The sequence below is a fragment of the Microcaecilia unicolor genome, chromosome 5 (assembly GCF_901765095.1).
Source record: "Microcaecilia unicolor chromosome 5, aMicUni1.1, whole genome shotgun sequence".
Taxonomy (NCBI): Eukaryota; Metazoa; Chordata; class Amphibia; order Gymnophiona; family Siphonopidae; genus Microcaecilia; species Microcaecilia unicolor.
In genome coordinates, this window is record NC_044035.1 from 28,267,021 (window position 1) to 28,287,594 (window position 20,574).

Consider the following 20,574-nt stretch of genomic DNA (forward strand, 5'->3'; position numbering starts at 1 on the left):
TTAAATCTAGACTGAAAGCCCACCTCTTTAACATTGCTTTTGACTCGTAACCACTTGTAACCACTTGCCTCCACCTACCCTCCTCTCTTCCTTCCCGTTCACATTAATTGATTTGATTTGCTTACTTTATTTATTTTTTGTCTATTAGATTGTAAGCTCTTTGAGCAGGGACTGTCTTTCTTCTATGTTTGTGCAGCGCTGCGTACGCCTTGTAGCACTATAGAAATGCTAAATAGTAGTAGTAGGTAAAGAACCAATGAACTGCTGTGAGAAGATCACTAACATGGGTTAATGAGCACACTGTAAGGGCCCATGTTAACTGCATACAAATGAATTTGGAGGTAAATAATCTGTTTTAAATTCCCTGCAATAACGAATCCATTATCAGAGAAAAACAACTATAGCTCCCTGAGGTGTAGTTAAGTTTTATCACAATAATGGCTGCATGTTGACACTCACACTTTTTAATGTGCAGTAGTTAGGTATGCGGTGTCAGGTAATGAGCTGATTTACATAATAATGCAGGTTTGGTACACAACAGCTAAACAATGTTTTAAAACCGCAAGTAACATGCATAACATTTCACAAATAGAATAACAGAAGTTATTTGCTGTTATAGTGTATAGTAACATATTCAGAATCCTTGGTGCTGGTTCATGTATTAGATTTTTAAAAACTACTACTACTACTACTACTATTTAGCATTTTATAGCGCTACAAGGCGTACGCAGCGCTGCACAAACATAGAAGAAAGACAGTCACTGCTCAAAGAGCTTACAGTCTAATAGACAAAAATAAAGTAAGCAAATCAAATCAATTAATGTGAACGGGAAGGAAGAGAGGAGGGTAGGTGGAGGCGAGTGGTTACAAGTGGTTACGAGTCAAAAGCAATGTTAAAGAGGTGGGCTTTCAGTCTAGATTTAAAGGTGGCCAAGGATGGGGCAAGATGTAGGGGCTCAGGAAGTTTATTCCAGGCGTAGGGTGCAGCGAGACAGAAGGCGCGAAGTCTGGAGTTGGCAGTAGTGGAGAAGGGAACAGATAAGAAGGATTTATCCATGGAGCGGAGTGCATGGGAAGGGGTGTAGAGAAAGACGAGTGTGGAGAGATACTGGGGAGCAGCAGAGTGAGTACATTTATAGGTTAGTAGAAGAAGTTTGAACAGGATGCGAAAACGGATAGGGAGCCAGTGAAGCGACTTGAGGAGAGGGGTAGTATGAGTAAAGCGACCCTGGTGGAAGACGAGACGGGCAGCAGAGTATTGAACCGATTGGAGAGGGGAGAGGTGACTAAGTAGGAGGCCAGCAAGAAGCAGATTGCATTAGTCTAAACGAGAGGTGACAAGGGTGTGGATGAGGGTTTTGGTAGAGTGCTCGGAAAGAAAGGGGCGGATTTTACGGATGTTGTAAAGAAAGAAACGACAGGTTTTGGCGATCTGCTGGATATGAGCAGAGAAGGAGAGAGAAGAGTCAAAGATGACCCCAAGCTCACATTGAATGCATGATATAGTCTTTTGCAGGCAATACTAGACAAAACAGTACCTTTTATGTGATTTATAGTGTTTTAAGACTACTGGCAAAAAGTAATTCTCTGTATCACATAATTAAAAAAAAAATCCTGCAGCTAAAAGTCACTTTTGAAACCTGGTCAGCTCTTCCACTGCAGAGCAGCTGAAATTGTTTCCTGAAACAGTGCCCCGAGAGACTGCACATCATAGGAACTGACCTTTCAAAAGGATCGGGGCGTTAAGTTCAACACTAATTGCCCCTCTAAGGACACAGGAAAGGAGTTTTCTCAATATTATGAGGGGAGGGGTGCACTCTAGCACCCACAGAGCAGGTACCTATGCTGCTCATGGAATGGGATTCGATTGGGTGAATGTCACTGGTAAAGGGTGAGGTTGCAATCCTGTCCAAGCCAGTGAGTTTGAGATACTTCAACACATTATCAGACCTCATAGACTTGCCTATGAGGAACGCAAAGAGATCATCACGCACATACCTCAATCTCCACTATCCTAACTGTAAAGGGCTAAAATATAAATCCACATACGCGACCAGCTTCTCATACATCTGCACGCAACTCTGGAGCGCATTACCAAAGGCCATAAAAACAACACAAGACCTAACCATCTTCCGAAGACTAATGAAAACAGATCTCTTCAAGAAGGCATACTATAAACATCCATCTTAAATACTAAATAATAACACTACACACGATCTATTCAAAACCGAAATCTAATCACAGGACAAACACTACCACCCTAAACCTTATGTAAAACAGGGTCTCTCTATAGTTGATGACCTAATGTAGATTATAATCCAATTTATTACTCAGGAACCTCATGCAATACCATAAAGCATTCTTCTTTACCATGTATGTACACACATGGTATAAATATATACCATGATCTATTCCATATATGTTATGTTCCATGTATGTTACCATGTATGTAAGCACCTTAACGTAATACCACTTGTAATTCAGTTACCCGGAAATGGCAACCGCCATTACGGCAAATGTAAGCCACATTGATCCTGCAAATTGGTGGCAAATAAATAAATAAAAATCTTGCTATCATGCAAGGACCTTGACAAGAACTGCATGGTTACCAGTCTTTAAAACTTACAGAAAGAAAGAATAACAGTAGCAAAGTTAATCAATGAAGGCCTGCTTAGGCAGTTTGGAAATACTGCACAGTCCACAAGAAGAGCCAGCTGTCTTTGTAGCACTTTGGATTTACTCTTTAGAGCTGGTAAGGTTTGAGATGTGCTTTGCTTGATTGATCCCTTGATTAATCTGATATTTATTTTATAGTTACTTGTTTGTGATTCTTCAAAAAAAAAAAAAAATACCCCAGCAAATGAGGAAAGCTGTATTTCCCATCCCTGTCTAATTAATTGCATTTGGACTAATTGAATTGCATGTCTAATGGGAGATAAAGACGAGGGGCTGAGCTTCTTCAGTTCTTTCTTGTCTTGGTACTGCTGCTGGTTAATAGCATTAGATTCAGCACTAAAAGTGCCTACGGCAACATCCAGAGGCACTGACGGATGTGTAGTAGAACCAGAAGCTGCCCTCGAGCTGGGCCAGCCAATTAATCAGTCAGCTTGCAGAAGCTCAGCAGTGTAAAACAGACTCTTCCTCCTACTTTTCCTCCAGAGAGAATGTACTTCCAACCACAGCCTTCTCACCTGCTGTTCGCCATCTGGAAACTTTCTGCTAATTAGCATTCCAGGGATTTCAACTACCTTCTGAGTTTAGCAAAAGCATCCAGCAGCTGGTTTCTTACTTGTTCTTCAGAGCATACTTGCTTTCCAAGATTCCCTTAATATTAGGAGTGAGCAGCGTAGGTTGCACGTTAGTTGGAATTGATCAACAATTGTAAAATGAATGAGATTCCCTTCCATTTTATTCTTAATATTCTATTGTACCAAATTAAAAGTGTTAAATCATAATGCATTTGAAATTGAATAAATAAAAGCTTGACCAATAGGCTCAACTGCATTCATGTGCATACTTTGGGGCTGATTGTATGCAAGGGCACCTACTGTATACCTAGTTTATTAAGGCAACAATATATGAGAGTGAGAAGAAAAAAAACTCACGTAAAGCATAAATTAAAATATTAACTTTAGATGGGCCTTCAGAGGAGAGCAAGAGCACCCAAATCTTTCATTTAAGTGAAATATTGCCTCTCCATCTCTTACTCTCAATCATCAGTCCATTCCTATCTTCTTTTTTTTTTCAATTTTTCTTCTATTGCATTATTATGTATAAACTTTTAAAACAAACTTCTGTCTTGAAGAGCAGAAATCCACTTAAGTCCCAGAGTCTAAAGATGGAATATGCATGATCTCTGTTCACAATCCAACGTCAGTCATCCCAGAGTTAGTTCAAATATTCTTTAGTCTTCTCAACCGCTTTCTAACTGCTCTCTGGTTTTCAATGCAGTTCTACTGCATGTGGAGCCACAGCTCTGCCTCAGGGAAAAAAGAATCCACATCAAAAACAAACTTTGAGAACTTGCAGTCTTCATTCTGCCGTGATTCAATTTTCTATGCTTCATTTCACCATAGACACTAAGTTTTCAAAATGATTGGAAGTGTTGAACTCAGCACATGATACTATATCTATAGAAAGAAAAGCTCACCTTATACAACTATCCTAATCACTCCCTTCCTTCTTCCCTCTTCCCTTCCTCGATCGCTACACATTACTAACTGTATCTGATATCCTGATATGGCAATGTCAATAAATCTATGTAAGCCACATTGAGCCTGCAAATAGGTGGGGGAATGTGGGATACAAATGCAATAAATAAATAAATAAAAATATGGTGGGTCATGGATTTAACTGGTCATCTGCACACACAGGGAGAACTTGTGGCATAAAGATTCCACCAGTATCTCTTTCTCCCCCAAAACCAACTCGTTCTCACCAGTTTACCTACACCTCATAATTCTTCTCCATCGTCCCACATTCCTCTTCCTCCCTCCCACCTCTTCAGCCTATCTACATGATACTCTTCCTATCCCTTCCAGTCCAGTCTAACCATCCATAATACCCGAACCTTGAGTATTGCATTCAGTTCTGGTCACCATATCTAAAAAAAAAACATATAGCAGAATTAGAAAAGGTTCAAAGAAGAGTGACCAAAATGATAAAGGGGATGGAACTCTTCCAATATGAGGAAAGGCTAAAGAGGTTAGGCCTCTTCAGCTTGGAAAAGAGATGGATGAGAGGAGATATGATTGAGGTCTACAAAATCCTGAATGGTGTAGAATGAGTAGAAGTAAATTGATAATTTACTCATTCCAAAAGTACAAAGACAGGGGACACTCAAGGAAGTTACATGGAAATACTTTTAAAACAAATAGGAGGAAATTTAAGCTCTGGAACTCTTTGCCAGAGGATGTCGTAACAGTGGTTAACATATCTGGGTTTAAAAAAGATTTAGACAAATTTCTGGAGGTAAAGTCCATAGTTTTCTATTGACACAGTCATGGGGAAGCAACTGCTTGCCCCAGGATGGATAGTATGGAATGTTGCTGCTAATAGGGTTTCTGCCAGATACTTCTGACCTGGCTTAGCCACTGTTTTACAGACAGCAGAAGAGATCTACAGAACCCGCTATTACGCGCTAAAGTCTTTGTGACAACCAACACGGTGTGTTTACCGCTACGCGGTCTATTTGCTCATTGACATTTGAGACGTCTACTCCTTGACCCCTGAGGCAGGCGCTTTGAGCGCCGAAACACGGCCCGTGTCGGGTTACCTTCCATTAAGGTTGCTACGTTATTCCAACTTTGAAGGCCCTTTTGTGCTTTGTTTGTGTTAGCCACTGTTTTAAACAGGATACTGGGCTAGATGGACCAGTATGGCTACTCTTATGTACTTAAGATAAACAGATGTACTCAACTGACTGAAATAAGGATACAAGTTAGTGAATTTCCTGAGCATTTACTTTACCCTTTTAGAAATAGAACCTGGTGATTTTATTAAAAGTGAATTATTTACTGCCTAGAATTCAAGGACGCATGAGATAATGTATGCCCCCTAGTCCCATGAGCTGACTCTGTCCTACATGTACCTGAATAGGATTTAAGTGTGTACTGTAATGTTACCTCAGACAGAGAGTGCTCATGCAAATACAAAGCGAAAAGCTTCATTAACAAACTAACCTCATCTCAAGTTCCCAAAAAAACTTGAGAGGAAAAATACGTGAAAATCTAGAGAAAAGGTGTTACATTCCAAAGGAAATTTTTTTGTAAGTAATTATATACAGGATAATGAAAATATGACCAACTGTAAAGTTTAACAGAATATGTTTATTCCACAAGACGTGATTTACTTAAGGACTAGTTAAACTATAAAAGGTTTATAGAATCTTGGTTAACAGGAGTGTAAGAAAACAAAACTCAATCTATTAAGGCAGGGATAAATGCAAAGTAAAGTTACAATTCAAATGTTTCTTTCCTCCCATTTAACAATAAACTACATGGGAACTCCTCTTATAGCTCAGGACACTTTGGTATATACAAAAATCAGAACACCCATTTTTCTTACCGCAATATCAGATAAGAGGTTCTGCAGAAAATGTGGTATCCCACTCTAGTACCCGTACACTTGCTCTCAGGATCATGAATCAACAAAGGAAGTATGGCTTCATCCTCTGCTATTACCCTCTTTGTGTCAGTCAGTGGCGTACCAAGGGCGGGGGGGGTGGGGGGCGGTCCACCCTGGGTGCACGCCGCTGGGGGGGGGGGGGGGGGTGCCGCGGCGTGCACCTGCTGCACAAGTTCGCTAACTTCTCTCGTTCACTGCAGCTCCCTCTGCCCCAGAACAGATTACTTCCTGCAGAGGGAGCTGCAGCGAACGAGCAAAGTTAGTAAACTCGCAGCAGGCGCGCGCTGCGGCACCCCCCACAGCGGCATGCACCCGGGGGGGGGGGTCTTTCGCGGGGGGGTCCTCGCTGCATCGGGGGGGGGGGCGCTGCACCCGGGGGGCGGGGCGCCGCCCTGGATGTCCGCCCCCCTAGGAACGCCACTGGTGTCAGTGTCTCTTTAGCTCAAAGAAAACAGATAGAAAATTTAGTCTAGTTCCTGGATGTCATAGGTGCAACTGCTGAAGACTTATCTGGCAGTTCAAGATTTCCTTGTGTCTTCTTCTTATGTGGAAATGGTGAGGCCCGTCTTCTTCTTTGTCCTCCTTCTGCATAGGGTGATGAATAATCAGCTGCAGTGGAACCTACTGCCTACTACTAAAACCAAAACAAAATGGAGAGAAAACTACCTCCTTATCTAAAAGTGTGTGCAACTTCTCACTACTACTACTACTACTATTTAACATTTCTAGAGCGCTACAAAGTGTACGCAGCGCTGTACAAACACAGAAGACAGACAGTCCCTGCTCAAAGAGCTTACAATCTAAATAGACAAAAAGTAAAGCATTTAATATTTAAGCAGTCAAGCACAAGAGAACAGTCACAGAAGGACTGAAGATGTTGAAGGGTGGTCAGTGTGATTAGGTGTAACTCTGGTTGGAGTAGTGGGAGAAGGTGATAGAAGAATAGAAATGGGTGATGTAAAAGTAATGAGTGGGTTGATAGGGAGGTTATATAAGACATGTCACTCTAGGGGTGGGTGGGTAGAGAGGTAGGGTGGGCGGGACTAAGTCTAAAGCAGGAGAAGATATTCTCACTCAGGATATGTTCCTAAAAAAAAAAAATCTCTTTTAGTTTAAGAATCTGAATGCTGGTTTCTCTTATAAGTACATAAGTACATAAGTAGTGCCATACTGGGAAAGACCAAAGGTCCATCTAGCCCAGCATCCTGTCACCGACAGTGGCCAATCCAGGTCAAGGGCACCTGGCACGCTCCCCAAACGTAAAAACATTCCAGACAAGTTATACCTAAAAATGCGGAATTTTTCCAAGTCCATTTAATAGCGGTCTATGGACTTGTCCTTTAGGAATCTATCTAACCCCTTTTTAAACTCCGTCAAGCTAACCGCTTGATATATATCATTGATATATGCTAAATACTGTCTGACTATCTCAGACTTTGTTTCACCTCACTAACTACCTGCTGTCTTCTTGGTTGACGCTCTTCAAAAATATTATTCACTTCACACACACAGTAGCAATCACTAAGACAAGATTACTGTCTTACAACAAAAAATATATATATAGCTGTTGTAGTAGCATCTACTACACTTTTAAGTCCCCAGTGACAACGAAGCCACTGATGAAAAAAAAAAACCCTACCCCACCTCAGAATTCTCAGGAATTCAAACACACTCTGAATTACACCTGAAGCTGAGACATATCTCCAGGGGCGTAGCCAGACAACAGATTTTAGGTGGGCCTAAGCAAGACGTGGGTGGGCACCAAGTGTTCTTCCCCCGCCCCCCCCCCCCCAACCACCACCAAAAAATATCTCAGCTGGTGGGAAAACACTTCTTTCCACCTTGGCAGTGTGCAGCAGGCATGCGCTGAAAAATGAGCATGCTCAGGTGCCAGGATTGTGGAGAGTAGTGTTTTTGTTACCATCAGGGGGAAGTCTTCAGCTGGCCGAGCTTGGGATCCTCACCAGCTACTGCTAAACGTGTGCTATTGTTGGGTGGGCCTGAGCCCTAAAGGGCCCACCCAGGCCCACCTGTGGCTACACCACTGCATATCTCAACCCTTTCGCAGTTCAGATTTATTTCTGTATGAAATTTAGATTAACTTCAATAAGTCTTCCCTATAGAATACCACAATAATAATAATAAAATGCTCCTCAAGCTGTACATACTTTGCAGGGTTCTCACAGAACTTGTATGTATTTTAATTCTCTCCCCTTCCCTTTATGTTCTCACAGCTTTTCAGTTAGATGAAAAATCTCTACTAGGTAATTCTGATAATTCTCAGAACAAATTTTTACTTTATACTTTAGAGCAGAACTTCCTCTCACCAAAGTGTCACAAGAAGGTTAACGTCTATCCAAAACATAGTCACACTCTAGCTCTCAATTCCACTCACCAAACTTCTTCATATATTGGTCAAACAAATTATGTATTTCTTCAACTCACACTTTAACCTCCCAGATTCTCAGACGTCCGCCCTGCCTGTTCAGAATCCAGCCGTCTACTCTCGTCTCCCTTGGGCTCAAGAAAATTCCCCCAAAACAGGTTCCTGTGGTGAGCTGTGCAGCCAATCAGATTCAAGCTATGCAAATCTCTGTAGAAGAGGGTTTGCCAAAGTGAGTCCTACACAGTTAAAACGGTCAAAAAATTATCCTAAAGAAACCTCTCATTCTCACTTTTAACATCAAACAACACCTTATAGCCAATCTTTGTGGAGAATTGTGTGAAAATCTGCACTTTTAAACCTCAGAGAAACTCACAATTTAAAGTGTTTTACATATTAAACTTCCTCAAAAAAGATCATAGCACCACTTTAGGATCTCTGGGTACCTCAGTTCAATAACTTATAATCATACACAACCATCAAAACATTTTTAAACAATTTAGCTTATCTACTGGTCTCAGTGCCATTGTGGACTATTTCTGGGCTACCTTGAGCCTCCCCTGCCTGAAACGATCTTCCCCTTTCAGGTAAACAAGATAATATTTAACTTCAGGTTACAATAAGCACAAGTGATCACTGTTGTGAGAGGAAAATTGGAAATCAAGTGTGGTGTACAATATTGCATTAAGAAGTAAATTGGACAGAATGGATGGGTCTCTGGTTCATATATGACTTTTGTGTTCAAGGATGACCTACAGAGCCTGCCTATCCTTAAAAACTCTGTTTTGATGTTGAGTGTCCATTGTATTGCTGTTGGTTTACTTCAATTGTTCTGTCTAGGCAACGGGAATCCACAGTAAGCACATTTTGGTAGCGGTTCTCCCTGGTCTGCCAACGTCTGCGGAACTCTTCATTTTACCTTTTAAAGACACTGAAAGTGAAAACAAAAAAACAGCAGATGATCTCAAACAGGTAAGAACTCTGAGGTCAATGTTCAAAGGTTGTTATATGTTTACCAGAGTAGGGGTGAACCAAGAAGACACTTGCAGCCAAATGGGTAGAGTAAAAATCTTTATTAGGCACCATTCATACATGAATGGTACCTCATGTTCAAGTGTACAGCGCTGCGTACGTCTAGTAGTGCTATAGAAATTATAAGTAGTAGTAGTAATAGAGATTTGTATTCCACCCATTTAGTTGCAAGTGTCTTCGTAGTTCACCTCTACTCCTGGATTTGACTGTATGCACTTAGGGGTTCCTTTTTCTTTTTTGGTTTTGGTATGTTTACCAAAGGCTATATATATTGAGATTATGCTGGGGTGAAATATGTCTTTTTAAGTTCACAACTTCATTAATTTAAATTTAAGCACAAATCAGCAAGGAAACTTCAACACATCATTACCAGATGGTGTGACCACCACCCTCCCCCAGAACAGCGGGAGAAATAATGCCCCTATGATCAGAGCTAATAGCATGTAATATTAGGCCCACTATTAGCTCTGATGATTGGGGTATTTCTGTGGAAAAATTGTGCCTGGACATGTCCTTCTGCAGAAGTTGTTTGACAGGTCTGTGCTGTTAAAAAAAAAAAAAGCCCGGACCTGTCAAACATTAACAATGCAAGGGGGTGGAGGTCTCCCCATAGAGACCCCATTGATCAATTTGACCTAGAGGGCTGGAGATCTGGTGGAACTCCCAGTCTTCCACCCTAGTGGTCTAGTACCCCATGAACCCCGACAGAAAATCCAACCCCCAGACCCGACATCCCCCAGACAGAAGACCCAACTCGAAGTTGCCCAGGGTCAGGGTTCTCCTGGTTATCAGCCCACTGCACTAGCCATTAGGCTGCTTCCCCACTCAAGAAGTTTATTTATTAGAGATGTGTGACAGAAGAGAAGGGTGAAGGTGACCATTGTCATTGATAATTTAGACCCCCTTTTACTAAGGCGCGCTCACGTTTTTAGCTCACTCTAAAACTGGGCATGCGCTAAACAGAGACGCCAATGCATTCCTATGGGTGTCTCAACATTTAGCATGTGCCCATTTTAGTGCGCACTAAAAACATGAGCATGCCTTAGTTAAAGACCCCCTAAATCATTTGAAATGCAGATAGCTGGGTGGCTGGCGAGTTCAGTATCACTTGGTAACATGCCTGCCTGGTGAAAAGTTGGAAGACCTCATGCATCACTTAGACAGAATTCTAGACAGTATTGGGGAGGAGCCAACTATCATATTATACATGGGTATCAATGACATAGAAAGGTGCAAGAGGGAAGTTCTGGAAACCCAATTTAGGCTTTTAAGTAGAAAGCTGAAATCCAGAAATTCTGTTTTGTAAATTTCCAAGGTGACCTTGCAATAAGGGGTATATCAAGATGTAAATAAACCTGAAACTTGAAACTTGATCCACAGGCAGGCAGAGTTCTGTGAATGAGACAATGGTGTAGAGAAGAAAGCTTTAAGTTTGTTAGGAACTGGGCAACATTTTAGAGAAGGGGGATCTTATTCCAAAAGGATGGGCTCCATCTTAACCGAGTTGAAATCAGGCTGCTGCACAGACTAACGATTAAAAAGAAGGTAGACCAGCTTTTAAACTAGATCATTGGGGAAAGCTAGCAGACACTCATAAATGCATTGTGCAGAATAAAGTATCTTAAAAAGATACTGGTAAAATGCTGTAGTTAGAAAGTCCCAATAGAGAAATTATGGTAAGAGCTAAAGTAGCCCAGATGCATTTAAATAAAGAACAGACAGAGATAAATTGATCCAAATTACCCCTATCAAGTGCTACTCAGGATGGAAATGCAAATAAAAACATACTTTAATATCTCTGTACTAGAATGCAAGAAGTCTAAAAAATAAGATTGGAGAGTTACAATGTACGGCACTAGATGAAGATCTAAACTAGAGAGTTGCATGGGGACAGAAATCCAACCCGTCCCCACTGGAATCCAACCCGTCCCCATTCGTCCCCATAGGGAATCTAACCCATCCCCGCCTGTCCCCACAGGGAATCTTGCCCGCCCCGCAAGAATTTAACCTGTCCTCACCCACAAGAATTTAATGGTACATTAAAAAAAATTCCTGTTAGCTCTCTCAGTCTCTGGGTTTGAGCCGCAACACTGCAGGCAAGGAAGGAACGGAAGTTGGAACAATCTGGTGCGCACATATAAGACTTCTCTGATTCACTGGCACTGTGTGCTAAGAGATCACCACATGCACGCGCCAGTAGGTCAGGTGGCATCTGATGATCATGCCTATGTCAGAGCTGAGGTCTACACATCAGCCTGGAAGCAGAGAGGATTAATAGTAATAGTAAATTACAGCAGATAAAAACCGGATCGGTCCATCCATCCAGTCTGCCCAATAGTCACAATCATTATCAATTCATGATTAAATCAACAATGAATGTGATATTATATACTTGATTATGGTCTTTCTGTGACGTTTCTGGGACATAGACCCTAGAAGTCCGCCTGGCCCTATCCTTATGTTCCAACTGCTGGAGTTGCCCTCAAAGCCCACTCCAGCCTATTCATCTGTCCAGAACCGTCCTTATGTTCCAGCCACTAAAGTTGCTGTCTAAACCCTTTCCAGCCCATCCAAAACCAGATAGCCATATATGAGACACAGACCGTACAGGTCTCCCGGTATCGGCCCTCGTTCATCACAGCCAGAGTCACCATGTAAGTGTCACGCGACACATCCACACACATGCAGCCATTTAAGTTTAGGTTTTTTATAACTTCCATTTTCTAAATAGAGATCCTCTGTGTTCATCCCATGCCTTTTTGAATCTCGTCACCATTTGTATGTCTACCACCTCCTTAATGGAGGCTTTCCACATCTGTGCTGTTAAAGCAAGGAGGAGGAGGAGGAGGAAAGAACTCGGTAGGTGAGAGGCTGGCGCAAGTGCAGCATACATTTCCACGAGAACCCCACAGGAACAGCTTCTGTTCCCACGGGAACCCCACAGGAACTGCTTCCGTCCCCACGGGAACTCCACAGGAACTGCTTCTATCCCCACGGGATCCCCGCAGAACTGCTTCCGTCCTCGCGGAGGATAACCAATTGGACACCGATGCCAGGATTCAATTTAGAACTGTACTGATTCACATATTTTACTATTTGGCCAAATACAAATAATGAAAAATATTATTTGACTGAATACGAATAAAGGGGATTGAGCTTTAACATAACAAACAATAAAGGAAGCAACTTGAAATCAGAGATCATGTGCTTATTTCAGTAGGATTTAGCACAGTAGAGCCCTGGATTATTTGTATCCAAAATTAAATCACTATTCGGATACATATAAATAATGGATTCGGGGCACTATTTGGGGCCGAATCAAATCGAATATGAATATTTGGTACAGCCTTAATACAAATTCTATCAAAGTTGTAGAGGGATGCAATGTGGAATTTTTATGACTAGAATGTGATGGGAAAGAGCATAGTAATATTAATTTTTAAAAGAGAAAATTAGAAAAAGCTGAAAGGAGAGTTTTGAACGGTTTAAGGGTTACTTGAGGTGAGGAAGATGTTAAAAAATACCACCCTGAAATGCCCAGAATAGATGTATTCCACGCATTATGGACAATACATTGAAATCTTCTACTTAGTTTGCCACACTGGTCAATACCTTGAGTATTGTATGCAGTTCTGGTTGCCTCAACTGAAAGACATACCATAATTAGAGAAAAGCTTAGAGAAGGGTGACAAAAATGATACAGGGGTATGGGACAGCTTCCCTGTGAAGAAAAACTAATGAGGTTAGGGCTCTTCAGCTTGCAGAAACTGCAAGTAGGTCTGTCTCATGCATGTTCACTGTTTCTCCACGATTTTGTAGGAGCCCTGAAGAAGGCTTGTATGCTGAAACACAGCCCGTGTTGGGTCTTATTCCTTGAGCTGAATTGAGGTTTAACCAGGGCTTTTTTTGAGGGGTACTTGGGGGTAATGAGTACCGGCACCTTTTCCAATTGTTTGCTAAAATTGACCCATGGACCCCAGTGAAAGAGCTCAGGCTCTACACACCAATTCTGCCTTGTCATAGATTCTGTGACTAGTTGCAGGGGGCCTGGCTATTGTGGAGTGGATCCCTTAGTGATCACCTCACCCCTGAAGGATGGCCTAGCATTTGAATACCAGCACCTTTTTTGCTAGAAAAAAACGAACTGGGTTTAACCAATTATGCAATACCTAAGTACTCCAGGCCCAGCCCAAGGTCATTATGATCCACCCCAGCACTTTATGAATAATGCCAAGGCAGTCTGAATGGATATTTGTTGGCATTATCCAGATAATGCCATTGAAAATGTAGGCATGGACCTGAACAGTAAGACTTACTATATAGGGTAGGAACCATTTCTACCCAGAGAAGTCCTGTTGTATATCAGATAAGGAAGATACTTGATAAAGAAACTGATTTCTCTCCAAAAGAGAAAAATGCAAAAAAAACTCTATAATAAACTTCTCAAACACTTCTTTCTGGGCAGTAGGGATACAAAAGGGTTCAGTCGCTCATACTAAGGTTGCATTTCTCAGAGGTCAAGGTGGGATGCACCATTCTGGTTCCATTTACCACCTGAGCTGTGAAAATCAGTCCACCATCTGGACTCTACCAGATATCTGAAGACTTGCAACTCACAAGCCTTTGCTGCTTTCAATCCCTGGCTCCCTTCCCAAGACCTTTTCCTGGTCTGTACCTCTTCAAATCTCCTTTGGCTAGACCTAGACGGCTTAGGAGATTTGTTCTCTCTTTCTGTCATGCCAAGCGGGCCATCCGGAGAGGCAGCTCCCCTTGCTGTTCATATTCAGCCCTACTTTTCTCCCCCCCCTCCCCCCCCCCAGCACCATCTAAGTGCTGGAATTCAAAACTCTTTTACATCTCTAATTGTCAGGATAATTTTCAGCATTGCCATAGACTATCCTTCATCATTGGCCTAAAAAAAACCTCCTCCAAAAAAGCTAAATTTTTATTTTTGATGTCCCATCAATAATCTTCTACTTTATATTTTATGTCCAATCAATAGTCTTCTATATTTTCACCATTTTTCGTAAACCGCTGATTTTATAAAAAATGGTGAGAATACAGAAGACTATTGATGGGACTTTAAAAAATTTAGCTTTTTTGGAGGGATTTTTAGGATAGCCTGTGGCAGTGCTGAAAATTATCCTGACATTTGTCAGTGAGCACGTTTCAGTTTTTGGAAACATCAGTGCAGGGAGAAGAGATTTTACACTGCAGTATTTGTTGGTTGGGTATTCTAAATCATCTGTATGGTAGTCCATTATTGGCTGAAGGTGAGGTGCCGTAGAGATAAGCAGGATAATACCTGAATAAGCAGCAGAAGCTTCTGAGGAGAGGAGGAGTTTTAGTCCAGTAGGTGGAATTGGTTTTACTGCACCACTGGGTTGTTATATGCTAGCCCCTGACGCAGCCCTTTAGGAGGGCGAAACGCAGCCGTGTTGGGCCTATTTTAAATAATGTGGTGAATAAATTATTTTTCTCAACATTGCCATTGGCGATTCACATCTTTTTTTTCTATTCCGTGCTGACTCAGTTCCTAGCCATTTTACCATAAGGTTTATCTCTTTCACTAGAGTGAGTTTCATAACTGCTGTGGTATCGTTAAAGTTAGATTTTCACATTCTAAACTTTTGGGGGCAGTCATGGAAAAGAGTGAGCCCCATGTTTACCATCTTTTTGTGAGCCAGGTATGTTGCAAAATCGCCTCTCTCTCTAAAGTCTCTAGAGTGCTGGCATTTAGGCGCGTAAATGGAAGTATTTTATAAACTGCACCTAAATGTAACTGACAAGCTCAAGCTCTTTCCTTTCTTGTTGGTTCTGTGTTGTAATGGTGAGCGCTCTGAAATCTGAATCCAGCAATCTGAGTTCAAATCTCTGTGGAACTTAGCACTTTGGAACTAGCACATATGTTAAGTGACTTTCTTCTTTCAAGATTCTGTATCCGAGGACTTGCAGAAAGTTGAGAAGAGTGCACAAACCGGTTTAGATCTTTGATTAAAGGATTGGCCACAAAGGTCAGGACTTCAAATCAGTCATAGATGTTGTTTAAAAATGCCATCTTGGAAATCCAGACCAGATGTATTCTACGTAGGGCTTTTTTTGAGGGGGTACTTGGGGGTACTGAGTACCGGCACCTTTTCCATTGTCTACAAAAATTGACCCATGGACCCCAAGTTTTAATGAAAGAGCTCAGGCTCTACACAACAATTCTGCCTTGTCATAGATTCTGTGACTGGTCGCAGGGGGCCTGGCTATTGTGGGGTGGGTCCCTCAGTGTTCACCCCACCCCTGAAGGGTAGCCTGGCATTAGAGTACCGGCACCTTTTTTGCTAGAAAACACGCGCTGATTCTACATATTAAAAAAAAGGTGGAAAGAAGACCAAATGACAGCCAGCGTAAATTAAAAGATTAAGTGAAAGAGGCTATTAGAGCCAAAAGAACATCCTTCAATGAATGGAAAAGGATCTGAATGAAGAAAATAAGAAGCAACATAAGCACTGTCAAGCTAGAAAGCATTAGTAAAGGAGATTAAAAGAGACTTCGAAGAAAAACTTACTGTAGTGGCAAAAACTCACAGTAACAACTTTTTTCAGGTACATCAGAAGCAAGAAAGCCTGTGAGGGAATCTGTGGGACAGTTAGATCATGAAGGAGAAAAAAAGAGAACTCATGGAGGACAAGGCCATAGCAGAGAAACCGAATGAATTATTTGCTTCAATCTTTACAAAAGAAGAGATGTAAGAGATCTACCTGTACCTGAAATGGTTTTCAAGGGTGATAATGTGGAGGAACTGAAAGAAATCTCGGTGAACTTGGAAGGCATACTTATCCAAATCGACATGTTTAAAGAAGGATAAATCACCTGGACCGAATGGTACACACCACACGTTACTGAAAGAAATCAAACATAAAATTGCTGATCTGCTAATGATCTGTAAGTAAAAGTAGTAAAAATTGGTGAAATTATTACTTTTGCAAAAGCAAAAGTGTAAATAACAAATGATTCCTGTACTTCTTTAAAAATAAAAGTGACAAAATTTTTATTTAACTGCATGTAACTAGTTAGTTTAACTTAGTTACGATCAAGCACTGTTTACCTGTAGACTTTAAAAGAGTAACAGCTTAGGACTGATGAGGATTGCGATACTACCCTTGAAAGAAAATGCTCGACTCATTTTAGCCAAAATAAGGGAATGTACGCTGATCTGACAGATCCTACTATGATTCCTTGACTCAATTGACCTTATGAATATTTAAGTGAATGTGATGAAGCAGAGCGTAAATTGAATTATTTGACTGTGAGCTCCCTTCGATGATAATAATAATCGGTGCTTACTGTTTATTTTACCTGTAGACTTTGACATCAATTTTTAAATCACAAGTATATATGCACTTTCTCTCTGGAATTTGTTGAGGGTATAATGTTTGTGTTCTCATTAGCACTTGATTTTTCTGTGTGTAGAAATGTCCTAGAAAGTGCATGGAGAGATTGAAAATACCACATGCATGCATGTTTTTTTTCCTCCAATATAAACATGTCTCCCTGTGAGCACTACCTCTCGGTGCTCCTGAATTTTTGGTCAATAACGTGTGGCCTTACACTGAAAAAAGACAACCTTCAGACAACCTCGTTGTGCCTTGAAAAGAGAGAAACAGAAGACTCGTATCCAGTTATTTTTCTGTTTCACAGCAATCCGGACTGACTCAAAGTAAAAAAAAATAAACTAAACTTTGGTACAGAATTTCAAAAGTGTTCCTTACAACCCGAATCGCATGACCTAATCAAACCTAAAAGAAACAGGCCAACATCTTCTAGCACAGGCCCCCTTATTCATAGACTTCATATTATGCGATCAAGTACCCATCCATTATAGTTCTGTATATGCTGATAATAAACAGTGTAGTAGGTAATGTGAAACTATGTTTGGCGGGTTATTTATAATACCATCTAGCTTTTCCTTCCTATAAATCATAAGGAAAGCAGTGCAAACGCTAACAGATTTACAGCTGACTGCTCTCCCCTCTAGTGTTCGAATGCTTATTGTACTCAAATAAATTATTATTCTTATTTGGGTAATACTCTGCCTCTCTGTGGTTATAAATAAAGGGAAACACTTGAATTCTACCACAATATTTTTCCAAAAATGAGATAGACGTCCCAATGGTTTGATTTGCTTTCTTCTGCAAGGAGCTGCTCTTTTACAGCTTTACAGCTTCGTTTCATCCATGAGTTGATTTTTGTTCACCTTCTCTTTTTCACTGTATAGTCATGTTTTTATTTTCCCCATCATATTTTTGCATATTTTGTTTTTAATTTACATCAAATAACACATTTACTAAGTGGCGGTAAGCCACTTAGCTCGCTAAGCAGGAAGTAGCCCGGCGGTACTTCTCACCCCTAGTGCACTGTCTCACCCCTGGTGGTAATCGAGCAGTGAGCGTGGAAACCCTCACTGCCCGAAATGGCTACGCAGCAAGTACTTTACATGCCGCGTGGCCATTTCCTGCAGGAAAGAGAGACTTCTTTTTTTTACCTGCTGCAGTAAAAAGGGGGCCTCCGCACGTGGAAAACGCACACTGATTCCAGCGCAGGCCCCCTTTTGCCGCAGCTTGGTAAAAGGGGCCCTTGCTGAACAAACTCTATTGTCCGTTGCCTAGATGTCTAAAAAAAATTGATGACCATCAGCTTTTTAAGAAATCCTCAAAAACATTTCTATTCGAGAAAGCTTATCCACCCAATCGCAATAAGTCCTCACCTTCATCTACTTGACTTCACCTGTTAAACCACCGACTGCATCAACCTCGTCATCCATCCTCTATTATCTTCATGTTCTACCCATTCTACCGTCAATGAGTTTTAACCTTAAGTAACCCTGTAAGCCGCATTGTGCCTGCTCTAGTGGGAAAATGTGGGGTATAAATGTACTAAATTAATAAATAAATATTGTCAGACTAGTCTCTGTACAGGGTTGCAGATATATGGCAGTACTGCAGGATAAAGCAAGCGCTATTTTGTTTGAGGGATGCAAAGGTCAGCTACCACAACAGTGTGAAAATGCCAACAGTATGAGAATTTTCTTTCAGTGCCAAAGGACCGTTGGATGAGCAGTGCTTTGGTTCTTCCAGTTGAGCACTGCTGAAGTGGCAGCAAATCCAATTTTGACCGGAAGCATTGCCATATTTGCAGTGTCTGTGGCAGCTGCTGCCAGAGACAAGGCGCCTAAGTTGCCTCCCTGTTTACTGAAGCAGGGGCAGTCAGAGTTGCTGCAAGGTGCTTCAGTTTCTCGCCCTGCTGCCCCTTGGTTTCCTTTAGACCTCCAGGAGCGGGCAGATGAGGCTAGCTCTGCTTCTTTTCTGATGTGGCCTCTGTCTATTCAGAGGAGTCACACAGGAACTTCACTTTACCACAACATCACTCTGTATTTGTTCGTACCGGCATTGGCGATCGCCTTTACGGTATTATGTAAGTCACATTGAGCCTGCAAATAGGTGGGAAAATGTGGGATACAAATGTAACAAATAAATAAACAGAAATGGGGCCTATTTACTAAAGAGTATTATCCGCCAATTTTTTTTTTTATTTGATTTTTTTTGTAAACCGCAAGTAGCACAAAGAATAAGCAAATGCCAAAATACCAGCAGAGGGCCAAAAAGATGACCAAAATGAGGGAACCACCGGAACATACCCCTGGAGATTGCACCAAGGAACTTGTCCATTAACATGGGGGTCACCATGTGGCAATGTAGTCATGGACATTTACATCAAGTTTTTGTCAGTGCAAATGGCAGTGCTCTCAGCTAAAGTATTAGTCTATAAACCACACCAAACTTTAAGCAAGGCTTATAGAATATTTTATTTTTGTACCCTGCGCTTTCCCACTCATGGTAGGCTCAATGCAGCTTACATGGGGCAATGGAGGGTTAAGTGACTTGCCCAGAGTCACAAGGAGCTGCCTGTGCCTGAAGTGGGAATTGAACTCAGTTCCTCAGGACCAGAGTCCACCACCCTAACCACTAGGCCACTCCTCTACTGTTGCTACTATTTGAGATTCTACATGGAATGTTGCTATTCCACTAGCAACATTCCATGTAGAAGTTGGCCCTTGCAGATCACCAATGTGGCCCCGCAGGCTTCTACATGGAATGTTGCTAGTGGAATAGCAACATTCCATGTAGAATCTCCAATAGTAGCAACATTCCATGTAGAATCTCCAATAGTATCTATTTTATTTTTGTTACATTTGTACCCCGCGCTTTCCCACTCATGGCAGGCTCAATGCAGCTTACATGGGGGTTAAGTGACTTGCCCAGAGTCACAAGGAGCTGCCTGTGCCTGAAGTGGGAATCAAACTCAGTTCCCCAGGACCAAAGTCCACCACCCTAACCACTAGGCAGGGGGTTTTTGGCAGTGATTTTTTAGGTGCAATTTATAGAATGCACCCCCTTATGTCTACTGGGATTCAAAGTGGATTACAATACAAAGTTTACATAGATTTACAATACTAGAAATAACTGAATGGACTAGATTACTTATATCAGTGTGAACCCTACAGATACCTTTGCATCAATAGGAAACTAAAACTTCACGGGGAGTTTTGCTTTCATTATTGCCCAGGGAAAAAGTAATCGCAAAGATTCACACTCGCTTTTTCTGTGGGTACGTTTTTAATCTAAAACAACATGCTTATTATTTGCTTAAAACTTTTTTTTATTTGATAAATAATTTATTGTGATTGCTTTACTTATTATAATTTTTGGAACATTTTTATGTTATTGTATTAATGTTTTGCTGCTTTGTAATTGAATTGTACTTTGCTGTAAACCACATTGGACCCACATTTGGTGATTTAGCGGTATGTAAGAACTGGTATGGGCCAATTGAACACAGAGATCGATTCCCATCCTCTCCCTACCCCTGCTGACACCTGTATACAATGCATGTATTTTTATAAAACTCTATTTTCTTGGAAAAATGCATTTTTACACACATAAATGTTTTCCATTATTGGCTTCTCTGCGTGCATTCCTTCACAG

The 20,574-nt window shown here is 41.3% G+C and overlaps 1 protein-coding gene across 1 annotated transcript in view; it reads left to right on the plus strand.

The window, feature by feature from the left end:
• The window catches only part of SORCS1 (sortilin related VPS10 domain containing receptor 1), a 588,550-nt gene that overhangs the window by 547,414 nt on the left and 20,562 nt on the right, over positions 1 to 20,574 (plus strand). The window contains exon 23 of the mRNA XM_030204718.1: positions 9,350 to 9,481. Coding sequence (XP_030060578.1) covers positions 9,350 to 9,481 — 132 coding nt within the window. The remainder of the gene's footprint in view (positions 1 to 9,349; positions 9,482 to 20,574) is intronic.